At 42.4% G+C, this 22,993-nt stretch overlaps 1 protein-coding gene across 1 annotated transcript in view; it reads left to right on the forward strand.

The window, feature by feature from the left end:
• LOC104272831 (pikachurin-like) overlaps positions 1-22,993 on the forward strand; it is a gene marked incomplete at its 3' end in the record, with an annotated part of 57,221 nt that overhangs the window by 16,790 nt on the left and 17,438 nt on the right. Inside the window, exons 6-13 of the mRNA XM_009867933.1 lie at positions 1,021-1,187; positions 11,343-11,458; positions 11,618-11,954; positions 14,428-14,528; positions 15,757-15,857; positions 16,934-17,078; positions 17,966-18,155; positions 21,407-21,532. Coding sequence (XP_009866235.1) covers positions 1,021-1,187; positions 11,343-11,458; positions 11,618-11,954; positions 14,428-14,528; positions 15,757-15,857; positions 16,934-17,078; positions 17,966-18,155; positions 21,407-21,532 — 1,283 coding nt within the window. The remainder of the gene's footprint in view (positions 1-1,020; positions 1,188-11,342; positions 11,459-11,617; positions 11,955-14,427; positions 14,529-15,756; positions 15,858-16,933; positions 17,079-17,965; positions 18,156-21,406; positions 21,533-22,993) is intronic.

A 22,993-nucleotide genomic window follows, 5' to 3' on the forward strand; every position in this document is an offset into this window, starting at 1 on the left:
TGTGGAAAGCTGGGAGCTGGTCTGTTCTCCCTAGTGGAGAGTGACAGGACAAGGGGAAGTGGATTTAAATTGCACCAAGGGAGTTTCAGGTTAGATATTAGGAAGACTTTCTTTACTTGAAAGGGCTGTCAGCCATTGGAACAGGCTGCCCAGGGAGGTGGTTGAGTCACCGTGCCTGGAGGTGTTTAAGAGAAGGGTGGATGTTGCGTTTGGGGAATTGATTAGTAGGCTGATAGGGATGGGACAAAGGCTGGACTCAATGATCTTCTAGGTCTATTCCAGCTGATATGATTCTATGATTCTAACTGTACTTAGAGAAAGCATTTATTGGCAGCTGGCTTCCAGTATCAGTGCTCATCGGTATGAGTTAACCAGCCATTGTCTAAAGGTAGAAATGGAAATTTTGTTTCCAAATCCACATACACAGGCCAGGTTCTCTGCATTATTTTTCTCTTTCGAGTTGTGGGTTGTTTTTTTTTCTGAAGAGAAGACTTTGGATCCAGATTTTCTAATGTGGTTGGATTAACCTTATTGCCTAGGAGGTCAAATATTAGATTCTTATCTTGTTAATGCTTGCATATACCTGAAGAGACTTGGTGGCATTAGAGAACAAACTTAGAAATAAATCAGAATCTTTCTCTATTGCAAAGTATTGTTTTACACAGCCAAACAGGGGATTGGGAACTGCAGGTAATATACTTCTGCTTGAAAACTCTGAATGCCAAATCTGTGAAAACAGATAAATGGAATTTGATTTATCAAACTGTCCTCTAAACAACCTCCTGGCCTTTATAAGCAAAGTCTGAATATTGATTTTATATCACTGTATAGTTTTGATGTCACAGTCTTTGCAACTTAGTAATGGTTACACAGTCTGACCCCTTAAGAGTGAAGGATTTCAGTGGTGATTTAACATTTAACTCTCATTTGCTTTGTGTATTTCCCAGCAAAGTTGAAAGGCAATTAATCTATGCAGCCAGCTTTAATGATTTGTGATCATGGCTTTGTTTGATCCTGAAGGCCAGACCTTGACAGCAACTGGACCATAATAAGAGAGCAGATCCAGATGGAGTCCATGGTTCTCAAAGGACTTTTGCCAAACACCAAGTATCAGTTTGCCGTCCGAGCAGCAAACTCCTATGGATCCAGCACTGCCAGTGCACCAAGTGACATCATCCGAACGTTCAGTGAGTAGCACCACCTTTTTGTAATTAAAGCTATATAAGAATAAAATGCATCTGTAAATGAAGTGTATCTGGGATAGCCTGTGGAGGGCTGCAGGTTAAAGAGTTGGTCTCCAGGCACAGGCACCCCAAGACACCTCTTAGTCCTGTCTGTGGACTTGCAGCATCCTGTGAAAGTCAAGCCAAAAGCAAAGATTTGAAAAGCGCCAGGCAAGGGCATTCTCATGCCGTTTTTCTGCTCCAGAGGTCATTGTTAGATATTTTTGGATCAGTGCTTAGTGATTGGCTTCATGCAGAACTGGTAAGTGAATGTCACAGGGAGAAGTGAAAGATACAAGTCTATTGTTCATCTCTTTTTTTCTGTTCTTTGAAACTGAACCTTATATATTGCTTTTCCTATTTAAACAACTCAGAAAGATCAAAGCAAATCTATACTAGAAGGTGCTTAAACTATTAAGCACCATCATTTAAATAATGATATAAAGAAATAAGCATCTCTTTTTGATCAGAAGCCGCATAGCAAAAATATTAGGAGAAAACACATTCAGACATACTTTAATAATCACAACTTGTTAGCTATTATATTCACATTTGTTTAGCGATGTAGGCCATATGCATTGCAATAAGGAGCAGGTTCTGCACACATCTGTTGATGGCCTTCCTCGGGATATAATCTTCTGTCACCATTGGTGTCTCTGTGGGATGGCTTCAAGGTGCTGTTGCTCCTCGTCACCCCCAGATGTCATTGCTGTGTGTCAGAATCCCGACGAAGATGACACAGAGCACACTGGGAATTGTACAAATCACTTCTCTTGCACAGCAGAGAAAAACAAGGTCAAAAAGAGAGTTGATGTATGAAGAAGAGGTATGGACTGGCTGAGCTGTATCCTCAACGTGCCAAACTTTTTACTATATTTGAAAGGTCTCAGTACTTTTAAGTTCCGGTTCTGAAGACATTTATAAGGGACAGAATACCACGCAAGAAAATACCTGGGTGTAATTTTAGCAGGTTAATGAACTATTACAAAGAGCAACAAAACTGACTTTTTTTGTTTCTCACCTGCACACTCCGTTACAAATCCTTTTTAATTAACCTGACAGAGTTTGAGCAGCTGATAGTCAGGTAGGACTGTGAGCTCTGTAAGATGAATTTGCATGCTGCAGAAATGTGGACCAGATCCATAGTCATCCACCAATTTCACCTGCTAAAGAGTTGTTTCTAAATTACCTCTCTGTCTTGGAATCCCCTGTTTTCATTCACTCCAATATGGTAATTTAAATTTTTTCCCCTTTTGTCATGAATCTTTTGAACAGGAACTTGTTTGCTGAACTTTTAAGTTTAACTTCTGAAGCAAATGTCTGTGAAAAGCACAAAGGTGCAGTCTACTCTGGGGTTTCTTGGCTCTTGGATGATCAAGGGTCAGCTCCTGCTTCCTCAGGCATCTGTGCCTGCATCAGATGTGAAAAGTGAATGTATTGTGCATGTTCCACTGCTCTCTGAGTAGGCTCAAAAACTTTTTGCTGGTCCATGGTCCTGCTGCTGCTGTGGTTGGGAGGTTGGTCTCCCTGCAGCAAGGGGCTGGAAGTGCTCGAGGGGGATCCTTATGAGTGGACAGAGCTCGCAGAGCCTGGGGCCACTTCATGCCCATGATGTGCTCCAGCCCTTTGTCAAAGGAGGATGTGGTTCCTTTGCCAGCCTGCTCTTAGTTTCAAGGGCAGATTTTGCAAATAGGCTTAAAACTACATGTACCCATCTGGTGGTTTGACCTTGGCTGGAGGCCAGGAGCCCACCAAAGCTGCTCTATCACTCCCCCTTCTTAGATGGACAGTGGAGAGGGAAGATATAACGAGAGGCCCGTGGGTTAATATAAAAGCAGTTTAATACAGCAATGTGCATGGAAGCAGAGATTATTCTCTACTTCCCATCAGTGAGTGATGTCCAGACACTTTCTCAGGAAGCAGATCTCCAGTTTGTGTACCAGTTGCTCTGGAGGACAAGTGCAATCCATGAATGCCTCCCCGCCACTTCCCTCTCCCTTCTTGTTTTGCGTCTGAGCTGACGTCATATGGTACGAATTACCCTTCTGGTCAGTTTGGGCCAGCTGGCCTGGCTGTGTCTGCTCTCAAGATGTTGCCTACCCCCAGCTTACTGTTGGGGGAATATTGGAAAACTACAGCATCGGTGCTGTGTGAGCACTGCTCAGCAATAGCCAAAACAGTGGGGTGCTATCAACACCCTTCTAGCTACAATTACCAAAATAAAAAAAAAAAGAAACCCAAACACAGCATGGTGAGAGCTCAGTTGGGGAAAATTCACTCCATCTCAGCATGACCTAATACCATCTTCAACCCTTATTCACTTATTTGCGTCATGCTTAGGTCCCACATACTTAAACCATCTTTACATCTAACATGCGTATTTATACACGTTGATTAACTACTATTCCCCAGTCCTTTAATAGAGAGATATTACTCTTCCATTCTGTTTTTCTTTCACTGTTCCAGATGTTACTTGGGCCCTGTCTGTAGCATTCAGGACAGGAGAAGCAGTACATCCAGTCGTTGGGCACCAAAACCAATTTGGTTTGGATCACCATTACTTTCTTCTTTTTCCTTGTGAAACTTACTCTTCATCAGTTTGGGTCGTCACTTCCCACAACAAACAACTCACATACCAGATTACTTTTCCCCCAAGGTTAAATCACCTTGAGGCACACATCGGGTTTCCCCACCCTTCCACATTACCCACCAACTATACCCAGGTCCCTGAGCAAAGACAATCCTATGATTGTATTTGCCTTTTCCCATGGGAGGAGCAACCCACACGGCCTTCCCCAGCCACCTCCCCATGTGCACTATGGGGACCTTATCTCCTCCCACAGTATGTAGAAGTTCTGTTTGGGCAGAACCTAGCCACTGGTCAGGGTCAAACCACTACAAGCCACTATGCATGAAAGCCTGTGTTACCTTGTGGATACCTGTCTTCGCAAAAACCATCTGTCTGCAGATTGAGGGGTGGTATTTAAAGGCAACAGAGTGTGCATGCCTTTGGAAATAAGTTCTGCAGCTTTCTGGAAGAAGAATATGACTGATTATAGCAGCTCTCTCTTGGCTTTATTTGTGATGTCTATTTAAGAAACTGGTTTGATGTTAACCAGATACATGAGTTCATAGTGCATTAGTAGAACTTCTGTTGTAAGAAAATGATCTTGATTAAAGCCATGCATATCCTGAACATTTATTTTTCCCTAAAACATTAAAAACTCCTGAAGAGTGATAAACTGTTGACGAGTTTCATGCAACAAAAAAATCCATGCTAAACTCAAGGGCAACCCAGTAAAACTCAGTCCTAGTTCACATTATGTATGTGCACATGCCCCCTTCTAGTAGCCAGGAAGCCAGTATTTACCTTCTTTGGCCCATTCAGTCGAGTTGCTCGGGTATTGACGTTCAGTGCATTGGAGGTCCTCTAGATCTCCTGGTTTTCAGCTGTCGCTGCAGGAGGACATATGCCTCCCAGGCATCTTCCAGACACCTGGCAGTCCTCTGGGCACGTCTCAGGTACGATAGTGCATCTCATAGGGCACCAGATGACTGACCCTCTCAAAGCACCAGCAGATACCTCAGGTACCTATCATTGCTGGAAGTGTGTCAGTTGGCATGTCTGAAACTGAAGCATCTTTACTTTTCAGTGGGTGCATCATAGGAATTACTATCTTCTTCATTACCACAGTTCCTGCTTTCATGTAAACAGTAAAACATGCCATAGATGTTTGATGCTATTTTCTGTCTGCCTGTGTATTCCTCTGAAATACCTGAAATATCTTAGGAAGCTGTCAGAAGTTCATACAGTATCTGACTCCTTTGCGTTACACTGGGTCCACATAGTGCTGGTACTAAGGTCCTTAGTACGCTTGGATTTTAAAAAATTATAGCTTAATGCTATAAAGTACATCCTGGATTTTTATGCTTGTTTTGAAGTGATTAGTGCTTTTCTGATGCTTAGTTTAGCTGAAGAACAAATTCCCGGCATTACCTCAAATGCAGTGAACCGTCAGGGTTCTCGTGTTGCTTTGGGTAGAGCCTTTTGCAGCTCTTCTAGGCAGACTGAGAGGGAGATGGGTCCTGTAGACACTGAGTCCATGCTACCTGGGGATGTTTGCTGCTGTGGTTAATCTCATGCTCAGATGTAATTACCTTATTTTGGTGTTAGGAGGTGGCTGGCTTTGCAGTACTCTTGGCTGCATTGTTTCAGGTTGGCCTAGGAAGCCATTGTCTTTGTTTGCTAAAATGTTCTTCTGAAGGGTTGCTGATGGTATCACCCAATGTGACAGACCTCCCAAAATCCTTGCAAGTAGAACATGTGGCCTCAATTACAAGGAGTTACACCTCTACCTAGTGAAAAAATGCATTCTTGGTTTATGTTATGTTGGTTCACGTTCAAGGAAGAAAGAGAGGGCAAGTTTCTCCAAGGGTTCTCATTTATTTAGTTTATTTTTATTTTTGTTTTTTTTCTCAAGGGAAAAGATGTAATAAATCAAGTTTTTGTTGCCTTTCTTAATTACAGATGCAGGTTGTGGGTATTTCACTTAAGTCATTGTTGGGATTTTGCTATATCAAATCTTTCAATGCGTCATGGACAATTTACTTGAAAACAAAGGATTGCACATGTCCAATTTAGTAAAAACAAAATAAACCATCCCTGGGAATCAAACAAACAAATTATCATCACCTGCATTACTTAAATACCCTTCATCTAATGGGAAACAGATGGAGTGTGCACTGTGCCTGGAAGGTCACCAGCCTTGGGCTTTGTCAGACCAGCAGAGGAAGTGTCTTCTGTTAAAAATACCCTCCTGCTTGTCTCCACAGCAAGTGTGACAGAAGCGGCTGCCTAATCTGGGTACATCCTTTCCTCTGGTCCTGGCTGTCATTGCTAGGCTCATACCAAGCAAGGGACTGGGATAGGTGCTTAAATATTCTGCACAGTGCTTGAATGTGTCCTCTGACGCTCAGGCACAGGAAAAGAGCAGTCCCTTGGGCCCAAACCTTGAGGCAAATGATGATGATGTGTCTTGGAGACAGCAAACTGAGGTTTTCCATAGAACTGTTTTCCACAAGTCTCCAAAGGCTTTACAAATGCTTTCTTTATATTTATAGGGACAGGGACAAAAACCAAAAGATAGGCCACGCAATATGCAGTGCTTCACTGGGGGTCACTGGCAAGAATAAAACTCAAATTAAAGTGCTGCTGATGTGTTTTGGATTAAGGCCCATTCTGCGTGAAGATGATCAGTCTATTAACGCTTACATTCAGTCTGCCCATGTTGCAGTGCCTAGTGATCTGCCTCCTGTGCTCCCGTTTCTCCTGATCAGTATGTTGGTGGCCACCTGACTGGCAAAACAAAAGTTTGCGTGGCTTTCTGTTTGCTTTGAGGAAGATTTCTTTAGTATAGCTTAATCCCTGATTATTTGGAAAGAAGCTGCCTAAAGTTCGTGACCCCCCACAGGTTTTCCAATTAATTATAAAACAGGATTATAGGACCTGGTAGAAAGTCTCAAACAGGCTTCATCCCCTTGTACACTGAAACACTGATTTAATGAACTACAACACACTTATAATCTCTGTAGTCATTGTTTTGGTATTTGCAGAGTACTACTTTGCTTCATTGTCCCTGATTTCCCTCCCATTATGAGATAAGCTCTCCACCAAAGCAACCTTGCTCTTAGGAGATGGGCTCACGTGGGGGTTTCTCTACACAAAGTCCTCTTAGCTTCTCTGCTTCCTGTTTGTTTTGTATTTTGTCACATGTATCGTGTCACATCCAGTGAGCAAACACCAAATTTAAGGAAGATCAAGGCAGCTGAGGAGCCAGTGGCCTGTTAGGTGATTTCATCATGTGTAAATTCAGGCATAGTTAGAAGAGAGTACACCCTCGAGTCTTCATTGCTCCCAGGGGCAGTATGTGTTACCAAAACTGCTCACAAATCAGCAGGTAGAGGAATGACGCATGTGCTGGCTGAAACTCGGATAGAGCCAGGGAGGAGCAAAAGCAGGAATCTGGGGCTGTGCTAGAGACCTGTGCACATGAGGACACCTTCTGAAATTACCCCTTTCCTGGTGATGCTAAACTTACATCCTGGAGGTGTTGGAGGAAGGACTTCAGAGCAGTCTTTTTTACTAGCCACAATAAGCTGTACCTTCTTTGCTTTCTCCAGGCTCCAAGTGTTCTATGTGTTCAAAATGGTGAAAGGCATTATCTGATTTAAAATAGTTGGTACGTTTCATCTCCCAAGGCCTTCTGTTGGAAAAGTGTGGAATATTCTGGTATACTGGATGAGAGTTCCCCTTCTGCTTTGGGAACTGCCTGTCTCTCCCAAATTACCAAGTCTCATTGCATACTGCTGGTTATTGACATAGTTTAGTGTTAACTCCACTCAAATTGGGAGAGTTATGCTTGGCGTGGTATTAAAATCATGTCTGTACGTGTAAGCAAGAGTGCATCTCTGAATGTGAATTTGAGGCCTAACATTGTCCTGCATGTGAATATAAAGATACATGATTTTCTGTATTGCTTTATTCCTGCCATCCATATTGAACGTAAGTCCTGTTAAGCCCATAGAAAGTTTGCTTGCGAAGAGAAAAAATGTGGCAGAATTTGGACTACAACAGATGTTCATTTTGTAACTTATGACTTCTAAATTAGAAAATGGATTTTATGTATCACAGCCTATTTGAATACAGATTAGGTTGTTTTCTGTGACATTATTGTGATTTTTTTCCTTTCTTTGTCATAATTTATGGCTACTGTTACTCTTAGGTAAATTATAGTTTTATCCATTAGAAGAAATTAATTAGTTCTGAAGTAGTTTCAGACATACAAATATAAAGGAAATAAATAATATTGCAGCCCTGATTTAAAAGCAACAGTATTCCAGTGAGCTGAAAATTGCTTCACATGCTGGGAGCTGGATTAGTGCTGAGCTCTACTTTGTTCATACAGCTTCTTTTAAAACTGCAAGTCTTACTTACAATGCTTATATTTTAGGTTTTGCACACTGAAATTCTTTTGTAGAAATGCATGTCTTAAGAAACAACTGTTGCCAAATAAGGAGATTCTGCTGTAGTGATGGGTGGAAGAGGTCAGCTTTGCAGTTGGACTAGAGAGTTGTGGTAGGTCCCTTCCAACTGAAATAGTTCTATTCTAGTCTAGTCTAGTCTAGTCTAGTCTAGTCTATATCATGTTCGATTCGATTCAGTTCAGTTCAGTTCTGTATTTCCTACCTGGAGTAGGAAATTATCCCATGGTAGTCACCTGAGTGACTTTTTCAAGTGAGTAGGAGTGAAAAGGAGTAGAGGTTTTGCCTGCATTTTGATAATAGAATCATAGAATGTCCTAGACTGGAAGGGACATTAGAGATCATGTAATCCAACCTCCTTGTCATGGGCAGGGACGCCTCTTAACTAGATCAGGCAACACATGGGGACCAAACGCGGATCTAACCCGCAACCTTGGTGTTATCAGCACCACAATACTTATTGCTTTCCATAACAAATAAAGGATTGGAATGAGTTCGTAAATGTGCAGTCTGTTTCTCCAGCACTAATCCGTTGCCTGTGCATTTGCAGTCACTAGAAATAATCTGGATGCAGTTTGTGCAGTTGTTCTAATCTCATTACCAGTCATAAAGCTATTGCATCTTCTGCTTAGCTCGGTTCTTAGAACTCTGTGCTGAATACTTCTGTTTAATATGCAGCTAAACCGTATTATTTACAGACTGTTGGGTATATGTGTTAGAGTGGAAAGACTTATACATATTCTCTCCCACTCTAGCATGCTGTTTTGGTTGCAAGGGTGTATGCCTCATTACCTCTAATCATTTGTCTCTGATTGGGGCTGTTCATCTTGGAGAACAGACGACTCTGGTCAGACCATGTAGCAATCTTCCAGGATTGAATCGGGGGTACAGGAAAGATGGAGAGTGACTCTTTATCAGGGAGTGTAGTCACAGGACACGGAGTAATTGTTTCAAACTTCAAGGGAGTAGATTTAGATTAGATATTGGGAAGAAATTCTTCACTTTGAAGGTGGTGAGACCGTGGAACAAGTTGCCCCGAGAATTTGCGGATGCTTCCTCCCTACAAAGTGTTCAAGGCCAGGTGGACAGGGCTTTGAGCAAGCTGGTCTAGTGGGAGAGTTGGAACCAGATGATCTCTAAGGTCCCTTCCAACCCAAACCATTCTATGGTTCTATGTAACATGCAAAGTCTGCCAATAAGTAACTCCCACAGAATGTATGGTGGTTGGCCAATTAGCCACCCAGGACACACATTTGTATCTGGTGTACATATGCTTGGTTTCATAACTGTTTGTGAGGATTTCTGTGTTGCAGTCATGGCATGAGAGGAGAGACTACAAAAAGATTTAGGCAAGTGCTCTCCTACCCAAATCCGATCGGTGAAAATTTTTTCATTAGTCTCCACTGAGGTGGGAGATGGCTGATCCCAGCCAGCCGGATTGGCTCAAACAGCCCCATAGCACTGTGCCCACTCTGCTCCCTCTGACAGTCTTCTGAGCCTCGGTAGCCTTCACTGGCTCCCTCAGCTTGTTCACTGGTCACAGTGAAACTCTCACTACCATGAAGTGACATTTTCTGGGTTGTCAGGTCCGCCTTTCCGCAGACAGCCACACCCAGCAAGACTTCATGTCTCTGCCTGATGCAGTTTGAAGGACTTGCTGACTTGTGAGAAAACATGGGCAGCTTGTGGCTGCTAAAAGAAAAAAGGCACATGTGGTCAGCCCATTCAGAGGCTTTGTAAAGCAAGGGTTACCTGTGCTGGTTTTAAGTCATTGCAAAATACTTTATGGTAAAAGCAAATGTATGAAGTCTATTGTTTTAATGGTTATCAAATGACTGTCAATTCTTAAGCTTGCTGAAATGACAAGTAGCAATTGTGATGCAGTTGCCAATATTATCTTTCTTCATGACTTCTGGTAAATTTTAATAGCTAAAAACCAAACCATTTTTAAAATGTACTTCATAGAGATCATAGAAACATCAAGATTGGAAAGGACCTTAAGATCATCAAGTCCAACCTACATCCCTACACCACCCTAACACTAAACCATCTCCTGGAGGGCCACATCCAGCTGTTTTTTAAACATGTCTCGGAATGGTGACTCCACCACCTCCCTCAGCAATCCATTCCAATGCTTCACCACCCTTTCGGTGAAGAAGTTTTTCCCCTGAACCAACTTGAACCCGTTCCCTCTTGTCCTATCGCTATTCACTAGGCAGAAGAGGCCAACACCCGTCTCACTACAGCTGCCTTTCAGGTAGTTGTGGAGAGCAATAAGGTCTCCCCTCAGCCTCCTCTTCTCCAGGCTGAGCGGACCCAGCTCCCTAAGCCTCTCTTCATAAGACTTACTTTGCTATGTAGAGTGCAGAAATGCACAAACATTTTATGCAAGACCTGTCTTACTTTTTAAATTGTTTATTCCCAGCCTGGAGTCCTTCACAGTGCAGTTCAGGGCTCCAAGTAGAGGCAGAGGCAGATTATGCACATAAGAAACACATCACATTTGTGCATATTTCTATTTTTCGAGGTACTGAACTGTGTTTTTTAAAAAGTAGCCTAAAAATACACTTAGGTTGCTAATTCGGAAACCTTGGAGCCAGTGAAGGCAGATAAAGTCCTAAGCAGAGTGTGCCAGAAGAGCCCTACCTAGATGCCTCTCTTTTGTTGTTCCAGTTATTTAGTTACCAGGGCAGATAAGGGACTGTATATTTATAAAAGGGAAAAATATGATCTAAACCCAATTATGTTATTAAAATGCCAGAAACATCCAGAGCCATTGTCTTCAAAGAGCGGTGGGTAAATGTCGATTTGCAGCGAGGAAACTGAGCTTTGCCTGCTTCGTTTGTTTAGTCCCTTAGCAAGAGACTAAATTAAGGTCCTCTCTTTGTTTTAAGTTGTTTCTATTACTTGTGCAGCGTCTCCCATCTTCAGGCTGACACTTGCATTGTCTGTACAAGACGAACATTATCACCATCTCAAATTTCAGTGCGTTGAGTCAGGGGGAGGTAAGATTTGAGTTACTGTGTGTAAGGAGAAAAAAAACCCTATGACCTTAACATACTGGTTGTGTCTTTTTAGGCTCTGAGGAGTTAGGAAGTGGAAGCTATGGGCATCGCTATATCACAGAGACAGTGACTGGTGATGATGATGGATTTGATATTGATGACTCAGACTACGACATTTACATAGAAGAGGTAAATTTCAAGATTTCACTTTGGCATAATAATGTAGTTTCTTTTTCTTTGGTGAGGAAGAGTTTGTTGCCTCAGATCTGTGTTTTGGAAGGTATTAATTTCATTTCCTTGTAGCATTTTTAAGTTTTACCGAATTTGTGTTTCTGTATTTCCTTTCAGCTCAGACCTCTTCCTGCTATCAAAGGAGGCAACAGAAAGTATCTAGTTAAAACTAAAGTCACGCCAGGGTCTAGTTCCAGGCTTCTGTCACGGGTCCTTACAACCACTTTGGAACCCACTACTTCCACTCCGACCACCACAAGGCCTTCAACCACAGCGAGGGCAACTACGGCGTGGTCAGCAAGGAGAGGTGGTACCTCTTCTGCCGCGCGCCTCTTTGATCTCTCCTGTGATGAGGCTGTCTGTTCTGCAGACAGCTTTTGCATCAACGACTATGACCGGGGTGGCTCACGCTGCCACTGCAACTTGGGAAAAGGAGGAGAGACCTGTGCAGAAGGTAGGTTTCTGCATGCCTGCTACCACTGGCTTCTTTTTGTCTGGGACAAGCTGCAGCTTCACAACGAACCAACCAAAGCATGCTTTGGAAATAGCCAGCTGGCCTTCATGGATCCTTAAGGACAGCAGCAGCTTCCATGTCCCAGATCAGACATAGGCCCCTTTAATTCTCTACCCTCAGCTAGGTGCGAAGAAGTTACTCTTTAATAAAGCCAAATGCAGACCCTGTGTAAAGGTGCACAGGGGAGGTTAATCCTTCTTCCCCCACATAAGAGTGGGAGAGTCATGGAGCAAGGTATGTAGATAGGCATCTAGGCCTGACAGGGTCCAGCTATGGCATCTAAAGCTTCCAGCATGGACATTCCACTGCCCTTTGACCCTCATCTTTTGCCTGCAGCTGAAGCCCTGAACCATCCGCATTTCTAGTGTGGTCCACTGAATGATGCTGATCCTACAGCAATGATGTGAGATGGAGCCTCCATTGTAAAACTATCTCCAGAGGATGTTTTCCTCATGGTCTGCAGGGCAGAAGTGCTTTACTGGTAGTTCCAGCACTTGTGTTAGGCAGCCTGGGGCAAGGGAGGAGCAAAATTCCCCTTCCAGTTCAGAAAGCATTGTGTCAAGCCTGAATCAATGTGGGGAGGCATGATTGTCCTAGTCAGGCGTTGCTACATGTCCTCTTGCCTCTCTGCAGGTTGTCTGAACCAGGGCAAGACTTTACTGAGCTGAACAAGACCATCCTACTTTTCCTTCCCATGCCATCTTCCTGTCCTCCCCCTCCGCAGGCCTGACCTCACCCTATCACTGAGTCTGATGTTGAGCTGATCACCTGGTGAGCCAGTCCAGCTGACTTACCAGGCCATAAGCAGATCACTTCAGATTTGGTGACCAGATGAATGCCAGAGCTTATGCAAAGTGTTCAGTTGCTTGTAGTCATGCTGTCCTACCAGCTAAGAAAGAGCTGGACTGTTACTCTGCATGCTTGTCTGATCTGCTAAGGTCTTGCCTCACAGCAGAGCATCAGGGACACATGTTTCTTCTGCAGGCTCATGTTAGACATTTGTGATGTACAGTGTCATGCATTGTGGATACAGATGTTGAGGGTATTTGATCTTCTCCTGGTTCTGGAGTAAAGAAAGCTCATTCAACTCAGCCTTGTGGAACAGCTGCAGATGTGACCTTTGGTCTTGACCAAGTATGAAGAGTCGAGGATTTATCTGAACTAACATATAACTTGTAGAGCAAATTTGTTAACATCAGTCCAAAACCACCATTTTTTACAGGAGAGTGTGTTATTCCTTGGTAAGCAGTAGCATCCTGTACCAATATTCCCTTCTACTGAATTTCTTCACAGCAGCCCATGATGTTAAATAGTATATTAATCTGAATGAAAACAGACTTTTCTTTACTATCAACATCTGTATGGCATTCTGGTCCAGTCAGTTCTGCTTGTGATCAGGGCATGAGTTAATTGCCCTCTGCTGCCTTTGCATTTGGTTTTATACCACTGGTTCACTTCACCTCAGCCTAAGATGTATGCCTTGCAAACAAAAAGCCGAGACAGCTGTATCCAGATGCAAATATGCACAAAAACTCCACTCAATATTCAAATAGCAAAGAGGAATAGGACCCCTCATCCTTCTTTCCTCATTAAACTTAGATCCACTGTAAAAATAAGAATTTGGGCCTGAAGCTATGTCTGTCCACAATGCTCCTTAGGAAAATGAGCTGCAAAGGCAGCAGTAAGACATCTCTCTGAATCTGGATTTCTGTGCTGAAATCGGGAGGGTCCTCTAACATAGGACAACAAAGAGTGAGGATTGATAATGCCAGGTGACAAGAGCATTGTGAAAGACTGCTGTTGCAGCCAGAGGTGGAGAGATGCCTGCAGGAACTCTTTTCTCCCCATCACTCCCTTAAGCTTCTGCTCTGAGCTGACCTGAGGGAAGCAGTGGAAGCTGCTGGGCCCCTATGAGCCAACCAAGGATTCTGCAGATGTTGGATGCTGCAGCTGTGGAGCAGCAGTGACTAAGTGAGGTGTAGAGTCTGGCCACATTTTCTATATATGTTTTTATAATCCTGCAAAACAGAAAATTACTTTGTTGTCTCTGTGTTAAATGAAAATGAAATGTCTCTGTGTTAAATAAAAGGAGATAAATATAAAGTCAGTGGGGTCTGTCTTCTGTAACCAGGAAGAAAATCCGGAGAAATTTCCACTGAAAATTCAGTGACTGAGCAGTATCCTGTTTCTTTCCAAGTTCATCAGGCCCTTGGGAATCAGGAAATTAGTTGTGAAAGGTGGTAGGAGGACAAGGCAATAGGTTAACTGATTGTTGGTTACTGCTGAGTAATAGTTGTCTCTGGAAAAACTCTTCCTTTCATTTTCACCTGATGTTATCTAGTGCAAAATGTGTATATCGATTTTTACGTGGGAGAAAACTGCTAAATAACATGCTTCTGTCTTTGTTTGTCAGATATTATTATCCAGTATCCTCAGTTCTCTGGCTACTCATATATCACCTTTGAACCACTGAAAAACTCCTATCAGACATTTCAAATTACCCTTGAATTCAGGGTAAGTTTAAGCAATTCCAGGCTTGCACAGAAACTTTAAATTTTGTTTACTTTTTCTGATGGTGTGGACAACAGAAAAATTACATATCTTCAGTATAGCTTATAGTAGTTGTAGTGAACCTATACATAACTTTCATCTCTAAAAACCTGGCCTTGCCTTCAGTGAATCCAAATGAAGTTGGTAAACTGAGTCAAAATAATGTGTATCCATTATCGGTAGGCAGTGCAGGAGAGAGTCCCTGGGACTAGTCATGCTGACATTGCAGGCTAGCTGTAATGTATGCTGGCAAGGTGGTGGCCATGTGAATGAGCTACAGGCTGATGTACACCTGGAATTTTTGTGAATTGCAGTTTGAAAGTGACATGTGCATCATCTTGGCATACAAGAAACTGTGGTCTTCTTGTACTGATCAAACCTTTGCTACCTGGCAGTTATTTTCCAACTCAGAAGTTTGGAACACTGGCTACTAATGCATGCAAGATTCTGAACTACTTAAAGTACAATGGGGTAGTGTACATCCCACAGTGAATTACATTAATGCTGTCTGTGTGTTGTGGACAGAGCTGGTAGCGAGGGTGGCTGAGCTCTTGGATGCACCCCTGCTCCCAGGGCAGGCAGACTTGCGAGCTTCACAGCCCAGGTACGAGGCTGTCACTGGAGCAGCATCAGTCTGTTGCCTGTTGTCGTGATCTAACACTCCCCTGGCACTTTGTCAGCTTAAAATGCAGGATGGCTGCAAAAAGACACTATGTCAGCTGCTATGCACATACAGAGAATTCCTGTCTGCACAGGTTGTTCGGCTTGAAAAGTGTCAGTCTCACTGAGCATGTGAAGCAGAGTGTGCATATGAATGTGCAGTAAGTCTGATGTGTCTACACTTAACAGACTTGCTAGGACATCCTTGTTAGACTTTGTGCTCAAAGATCTCATATGGGACGTGTCTGACAGTCTTTAATGCTTTCAGGCTTGTTTTTAAGTCAGATAATATTGTTCTGTAAGTAGAACAGATGTTCTTAAACCATTTGAGCATTAAGGCAATGGTTTCCTAGGTTCTCCAAATTCAGGATTCAAAATTGATCAACCAGTTTCTGATTCTTCAAGTTAAAAACCCCATCTGACAAATGCTGTCCCTTTTCTGGAGAAAAGTTCCCCAGTGAAACTTGCATTTATCTGTCACTGTAAGACTTAGACTTTGATTTTTTTGTGTTTGTTGATACAATGATTGCAGGCTGAATCAGAAGATGGTTTGCTGCTATACTGTGGAGAAAATGAACATGGTCGTGGTGATTTTATGTCATTGGGAATCATCCGACGTAGTGTCCAGTTCAGGTAAAACATCCACCCTAAATCTGATGTAAAGAGAAGAGGCCACTGCTGCCCCCTAGAACTGATATATGTGATGAATATATACCGTGTCTTTGACTTCTGCCCCATGAAGTGCACAAAATAGACAGCTTTACATCTAACAGTTCTTCAGTATTATTTTCTCTTATTCTTCTTTAGTGTGTGGACATGTGCCCTGTTTTACCCTCTTTACTCAGACCGCAGTGTAAACGGAAAAAAATCAATTTTCTTTAAGGCATTAATCTGGAGCTCATTGCTATATTATCAGAAATGCCAGTGAGCCCCTGCATTTGCAAAATTTCTGCTATATCAGATTGTGCATAGTCAATATTTTTGCTTCACAGCAAAAGGACCTGTAGATAATGCAGCAAAATAGAGGATTTAATGACAGCAAGGAGCCTGGAACTTTTATATCTTATGTTGAGATGAGAGTTGCAAGTTTCTTAAATGAGAGTGGAGGGATTTCTTGCAGCCTTGCAGATATGAAGCACATGTAAGACTGTCTTGAGGATCATCTTGCTTGGGAGGATGACTCCTCTGAAAGTGGGGAATAATAAAGTGGGTGACTTGCCTTAGTTGTGTTTCTGTTCACCTGCACTGAACTGCAGTCAGAGAAAATGGCACATTTTGTGCAAATTCAGCTCCACAGAGACTCTCGTGGAGGTCTCCTTGTCAGTCAGTACTGAATTTCATACAGAATCACAAGAGTTATTAATACAGCACTGCCTTTTCACCAGGGAGCTAGAAAAAATCCCGAGAGAAATTACGGTGATAGCAGGAACTCAGACTGTAAAAACCTCCATCCTGAAGCAGTTTCAGCTCTTGGCAAGATTTGCAGTGTACTCGGTATGACCAGAGAATGAAAAATCTCCTCCATGGGACAAAGGCAGAAACTTTGAAACTTAGAACAGATCATATGTAGACCTGTTGTCTCATTTTCCTGTGGTCTCTTAATATGTAGTGTGAAACAGAGAGGTTCTCAGGAGTGAAGGGAATATTTGAAGTCTAAAAATAACTTTCAGTTACTTGGTTAACCTAAGATTGTCACCTTGCCCTCCCAGGTTCAACTGTGGTACTGGAGTTGCAGTCATAACGAGTGAAAACAAAATCAAGCTGGGGAACTGGCACAGCGTCACGTTGTTCAGAGATGGGACGAACGGCTGGCTCAGAATGGACAATGATGCTCCAGTGACAGGAAAATCTCAGGTAGGTAGTCCTGCACCTACAGCTCGTCCTTGGGCTCTCTCAACATGATAATGTCATCTTTTTTCTTGCCAGCAGAAGGCTGGTCAGATTTAAAAGGTACAATTTACTTACCAGTCTTGGGACATTTAATGAACCAGTAACAGTGTACAGATTACTCTTTCACATACATAGTCTAGCAATCACATAAAGAAATTGCCCAGCACTGAATCCCATCACAGTTTCCCTGTTGTCCTCTGTCCTGCTACACTTTGCTAGTCTCAGATACAAACTGTTGCTAAAAGTTTGCCACGTTTTATAGCTGCTGTCCTTGATTACTTTCTTATTAAAACCTTGAAGAGCTGCTTTGTTTTTTCAGCCAGAAAAATTCGATGCCTATGTGTATATCTGTATATAATTATGTATAAGATGCATATAGCTGCACAAGCTTTGTATACAGAAGTGTAATTACATGTATGCCGTGGACAGTGGGGTGTTGGGGATTTTTTGTTGTTTTGTTATTATTCAATGCTAAGCTCCTGCTGGGTTCTGTCCAGAAGGCAGCATCACTTTGGTTTGAGTCCTCCAGCACTCAGACTTTAGAAGACAAACAATTTTGCCAAAAGTAAAGGTAGAAATTGCAGCAAAAGACAGATCACAATCCCTCCTCAGAATGTAGTGCCTTTTAAGTTTTTTATTGTGCTTTTGTAATCTGTGTTATCATGATGGATGTGGGTGCAGAAAGCAATTTAAAAGTGGTAGACTGATTGGAGGGATGACTAATGGAAACCTACATGTTCCTGATACAGTTCTTTGTGGAGAAATAAAAATTGATTATACCTGGTATGGATTAATTAGTTATCTTGTATTATGTCTGTTCTACGTCATGTCATGCTCTGTTCTTCCTTCAGGGCCAATATAGTAAAATTACGTTCCGGACTCCCTTCTACGTTGGCGGTGCCCCCAGTGTGTACTGGCTGGGGGGAGCCACAGGAACAAACCGCGGATTTCAGGGCTGCGTTCAGTCGCTCATCGTCAACGGCAAGATAGTTGATATGAGACCATGGCCATTAGGGAAAGCTCTCAGTGGTGCTGATGTTGGTAAGTGTTAATGGTATGAGGTCTTTAACCATCGATAAACTAGGGGTTGCTTTTCAGCCTGCTGAAAAAATTTGTGCAATAGTCCAGGTTTGAAAGATGGAAGATGCGGTCTCTATTTTTCACATGTTATTTCTCTGTGCCTTTGCACATTGCTTTTTCTGGGTCTGTAGTAAGAGAATTTATCATACTGTGCAAGTAAACATCACTGTTCAGTGTACCAAAACCCAGTGTTGACACAGTTAACCTGCACAATCAACAGTAAAATATATTCTCACAGGCAAACAGGAAACTCAAGTGTTGATGGTATAATTATATACTGTCTATACCAGTATTTCTGCCAGCAGCTCTCAGGATGCTGCTTCTTGCTTCTCACTGACACAGTCATATCATCAGAAATCAATTGTATGTATACTGCGTATGTACTTAAAACACTATAGACCCAACAAAATGTGTTTTCCCTAAAGTCTTTATTGCACTTGTCCAGAGCAACACAGGGATCTTCCAAATGCACAGCAGTGCTGTGGTCATTACAAAGGTCTTTTTTCCATGAAACCTCATTACTGCTGAGGCAAATAGGCTTTCCTGTCAACCATCTGTTATTTTCATTTCCAGAGTCACGGTATGCTGTAAAAATACCATGGAATATATTCTTTCAATAGCCTTATGAAGTGGAATTATAACATTACCTCACCTTCACAGATTAAAAGATGGAGAAGTAGGAAAATTAATTAACTAGTCTTGTCTTATTTATTCATCTCTGTTTGATTACCTGAGGAAAAAAAACACAGGACAACAAAATCCTTGATTTAATGACCTCCCAGTCTAAACAGTTTAAAAGAATACACCCAAGTCAGAAAGTAAGTGGTAAAGGCAGGAAATAGATCCCTTATCACTGAACTCTCTGTGCCATGCTTCAGCCACAAAGTCATCTTTCTTCTCTTCTATAGCTGTGCATTTGGCATCCCAAGAAGGAAGTGGTTAATGAGAGAACTTCTAACAATGGCTCTGTATTCTTATGTGCAGTATAGGGGGAGAACAGAGTGGCTCAAGAAGCAGATGCTGAAAAAAATAAGACTTTGGAAGCAGAGAGCAATTTCACGATAGAGTGAGAATCCACGGAATTTAGATAGATGAAAACCCTGCTGAAGTTCTCCAAGCCCTAATCTTTATTACCTTTTGGATTTCAGCTAACTTTATTCCCGTCCATGAATGCTCCACATACTACTACATTAACAATCAACATCAGTGAAAATAAATGTTAGGTTCTCCCATGTGTGACTTGAAAGTGACTGATAGAGCCATACTGTCCTTATGTGGCTGCACACACTTACATCAAAGCGTACCAGGAGAGACTTGCAAGTAATATGCCATCTAAGTTAAGCTTAAAATAAAAAAAAATGCAAGTGAACTCCGTTAGGGTTTACGGATGGTTTTTGCTAGCCAGTCTTTTGTGTTTTTTTCTGTTAGCCCAGTGTATAAATCAGGTGCTGTGGTAGATGGATCGCAAAATTGAGGGTGGGGAGGAGAGGGGTCTATCTTGCCTCTCTGCCATCTCTGCTGGTGGCAGAAGAAGCCCCACCAGAGTTTGAGCAAGGGGTTAAGGCAGCGGTCATGGTTTGGAGTGGACGTGGTAGGACCCTGTACTCCCGCTGCAGCTTCCCTCCATCCTCGTCTGCTGCTACAGCCAAGCAGATGCAGCGACCACCTGCGGTTCCCTTTTTTAGTGCAGTCACCTGTGCTGACCCAAAAGCTGTCATAAGTCACCGAGACATCGTGAAAGCAGACTGTTCTTAAATACCAAACACTATTCCAGCTCAAGTTGTCCAGGGACTTGTGTATTTTGCTTATGCTCCTTGGGTTTGCCCTGGAGCCCTATGTTATGACTGCTGTAGTGAGACATTCCCTCGCTACAGGGAAAAATGATCCTGGCAGAAGATTTGTAGGTGGGCAATACAAGACAAGTCTGGTCTGGCAGGGACTTGGACCAGATGACCCAAGAGTTACTACTGCTTCTATCCTGAGTCGGTGAGAGAAGGTTGTTTTCCACCATGGACTACAGTGATTGGGATGAACCAGCACATCAGACATTTATGTCTGCATGCTTCTCCATGGTTTTCCTTCTGGCTATGAGGTGGGAGATCAAACTGTAAAGCTGGCATTATACTACCACCAGTACCTTACGGAAGATTTGTAGAGTCCTGGCCTGGAAACTGTCTTTACAATCTGAGTGCAGCACCTGGACAAAACAAAAAGGACATATACCCTTCCTCCAGTAGTTTTGCAAGACTTAAGTCATCTCAGGTAGCAGAACTGTTCTCCAGTGTTTATTGTCAGAGCTGCCTCATGACACCTGTGTCATCTCAGAGGTGGTATTTCAATATGCCTCAAAATAAATGTGTGATTTGTAGCTTATCATAAACACTTTACTCCTCCGTATGATGTGCTTACACTTGTACACCCCAAATGTCTTTTAAGGCTTTCTTAATGTGTAAGATCAATTTGTTACTGTCAATAAGGAGAGAAGGATTTAGTCAGAAACTAAAATGAAGAAAGTAAACAAAATCAATAAGGATTTACATCAGATGGGCTTTTGACCATTGGATAATCTAACTTCATAGATATCAGGTTGAGGAAGTAAAGGAGTAAATTACCTGTCCTGCAACAATTTCAGCTTAATTTCGTCAAGAAGAAGTCATGTCTTTGTTATTTTAGATGATGTGCCAACATAGTAGAAATGCTTCCTAAAAAGTCCATATGCTAATGGTACACATCCCTTCTAGTGCAGACAAGAGGGCTGACAATCTCATTTTAGTTAATAAGATAAGATGGTGATAATTAACACCTTCCCTGCTTACCATGACATGAATTTGCAGTGAACAAAGAATCACTTAAAGTAATTGAAATTAAACAAGACACAGTGCTTGTAAACAATCTACAGAGATATTTATTTTATGAGAAAATGAGAAAAAGTGCAGAAGAAATGTAATCCAAGGAATGATTAAAAGCTGCAACTGTCATGGTTTGTTAGAAAACGCTAATTTCTGCTATTTTTAAGGTCTCTTCCTGGTCTGATACTATGAAAAATTGGTAAATATCAAGTTACCTTGTCTAAATTGCACACTATTTGACAAATGGGAAAAGAATCCTGGCAGAAGAGCAGATTGTATTGGTTAGTATTAATTATCAACAGACAAGTAAATCTTACTTAAGAAACTTCTCTGACAAATCAATGTTCTTGGCTCTGTGTGTAGGTGAGTGTAGCAGTGGCATCTGTGACGAGGCATCCTGCATCAACAGTGGTACCTGTACTGCAAACAAAGCAGATTCATACATTTGCCTTTGCCCACTTGGATTTAAAGGTCATCATTGCGAAGAAGGTGAGAGGATGCTGGACTGCCTATATTTCTTTGTATGTGTCATTTAATGTTCACTGTGTTTTCTGCATTGTGACATCCAAGGAGGTCTTGTGCTATTACACTGCCAGAAAAGAATACTTTTAACATCATGTTTTTTAAAATCACATAGTGGAGTCCTCCCCTACCATTCACTCTAGAGCTACATCCAGGTCCTACATAATCAGTGCTTCTCAAGCCTCTTTGCTTATTTAAACTATCAGAAAGCATCTCAAACTTAATTTTCAGAAGTTAAAAATGTACTACTCCACAGCTGCACATTAACTTTAGAAAAACAACAGCACTTTTCTCCTAAAACCATTGTCAGTTGCATATGTTGAAATATAAAGGACCCGATATCAATCTACTGATGAAATTACAGAGATGCAAACACACAGTCAAACACATACAGCATTATTTTCTGAGCTGCAGAACTCTTCATGCCACCACCTATTGTGTTCATGCTTGCTACTTTGAAAAATGCTATGGTGAGTCGAAGATAATTTTTTGATGCAAATGGTGAATGAACCAAAGAGGAGAGGAGCACTGCTGGACCTTGTGCTCACCAACAAGGAAGGTCTGGCTGAAGCAGTGAACGTTGAGGGCAATCTTGGCTGCAGGGACCATGAGGTGGTAAAGTTCAGGATCTTGTGCGGTAGAAACAAAATACCAAGCAGGATCGCAACCCTGGGCTTCAGCAGGGCCAACTTTAGTCTTTTCAAGCAATTGCTAGGGGAAACCCCATGGGACAGGGAACTGGAAGGTAAAGGGGCCCAAGAGAGTTGATCAGTATTCGAGGACCACTTCTTCCATGCTCAGGATCAGTGCATCCAACAGGTAGGAAATCAAGAAAGAGCTCCAGGAGACCTGCATGGTTAAACAGGGATCTGCTGGGCAGACTCAGGTGGAAAGGGAGGGAATATAAATTGTGGAAGGAAGGGCTGGCCACTTGGGTGGAGTATAGGACTGCTGTCAGAGAGTGTAGGGAGGCAATCAAAAAAGCTAAGGCCTACTTGGAATTAAAACTTGTGAGGAAGGTCAAGGACAACAGAAAGGGCTTCTTCAAATACATTGCAGACAAAACTAACACTAAAGGCAATGTAGGCCCTCTGGTGAGTGAGGTGGGTGCCCTGGAGGCAGAGGATAGAAAGAAGGCAGAGTTACTGAATGCCTTCTTTGCCTCTATCTACATTGTTAGAGGCTGCCCTCAGGTACCTCAGTCACCTGAGGCCCCAGAGGAAGTCAGGATAAAGGAGGAGTTTGCCCTGGTTGAGGAGGACTGGGTCAGGGATCAGTTTGAACTCTTGAACATCTTAAATCCGTGGGCCCTGTTGGGATGCACCCATGGGTGCTGAGGGAGCTGGAGGAAGTCATTGCTAGGCCACTCTCCATCATCTTTGGTAAGTTGTGGGGAACAGGAGAGGTGCCTGAAGACTGGAGGAAAGC

This window comes from Apaloderma vittatum, unplaced genomic scaffold (genome assembly GCF_000703405.1).
Source record: "Apaloderma vittatum isolate BGI_N311 unplaced genomic scaffold, ASM70340v1 scaffold13704, whole genome shotgun sequence".
Classification (NCBI taxonomy): domain Eukaryota; kingdom Metazoa; phylum Chordata; class Aves; order Trogoniformes; family Trogonidae; genus Apaloderma; species Apaloderma vittatum.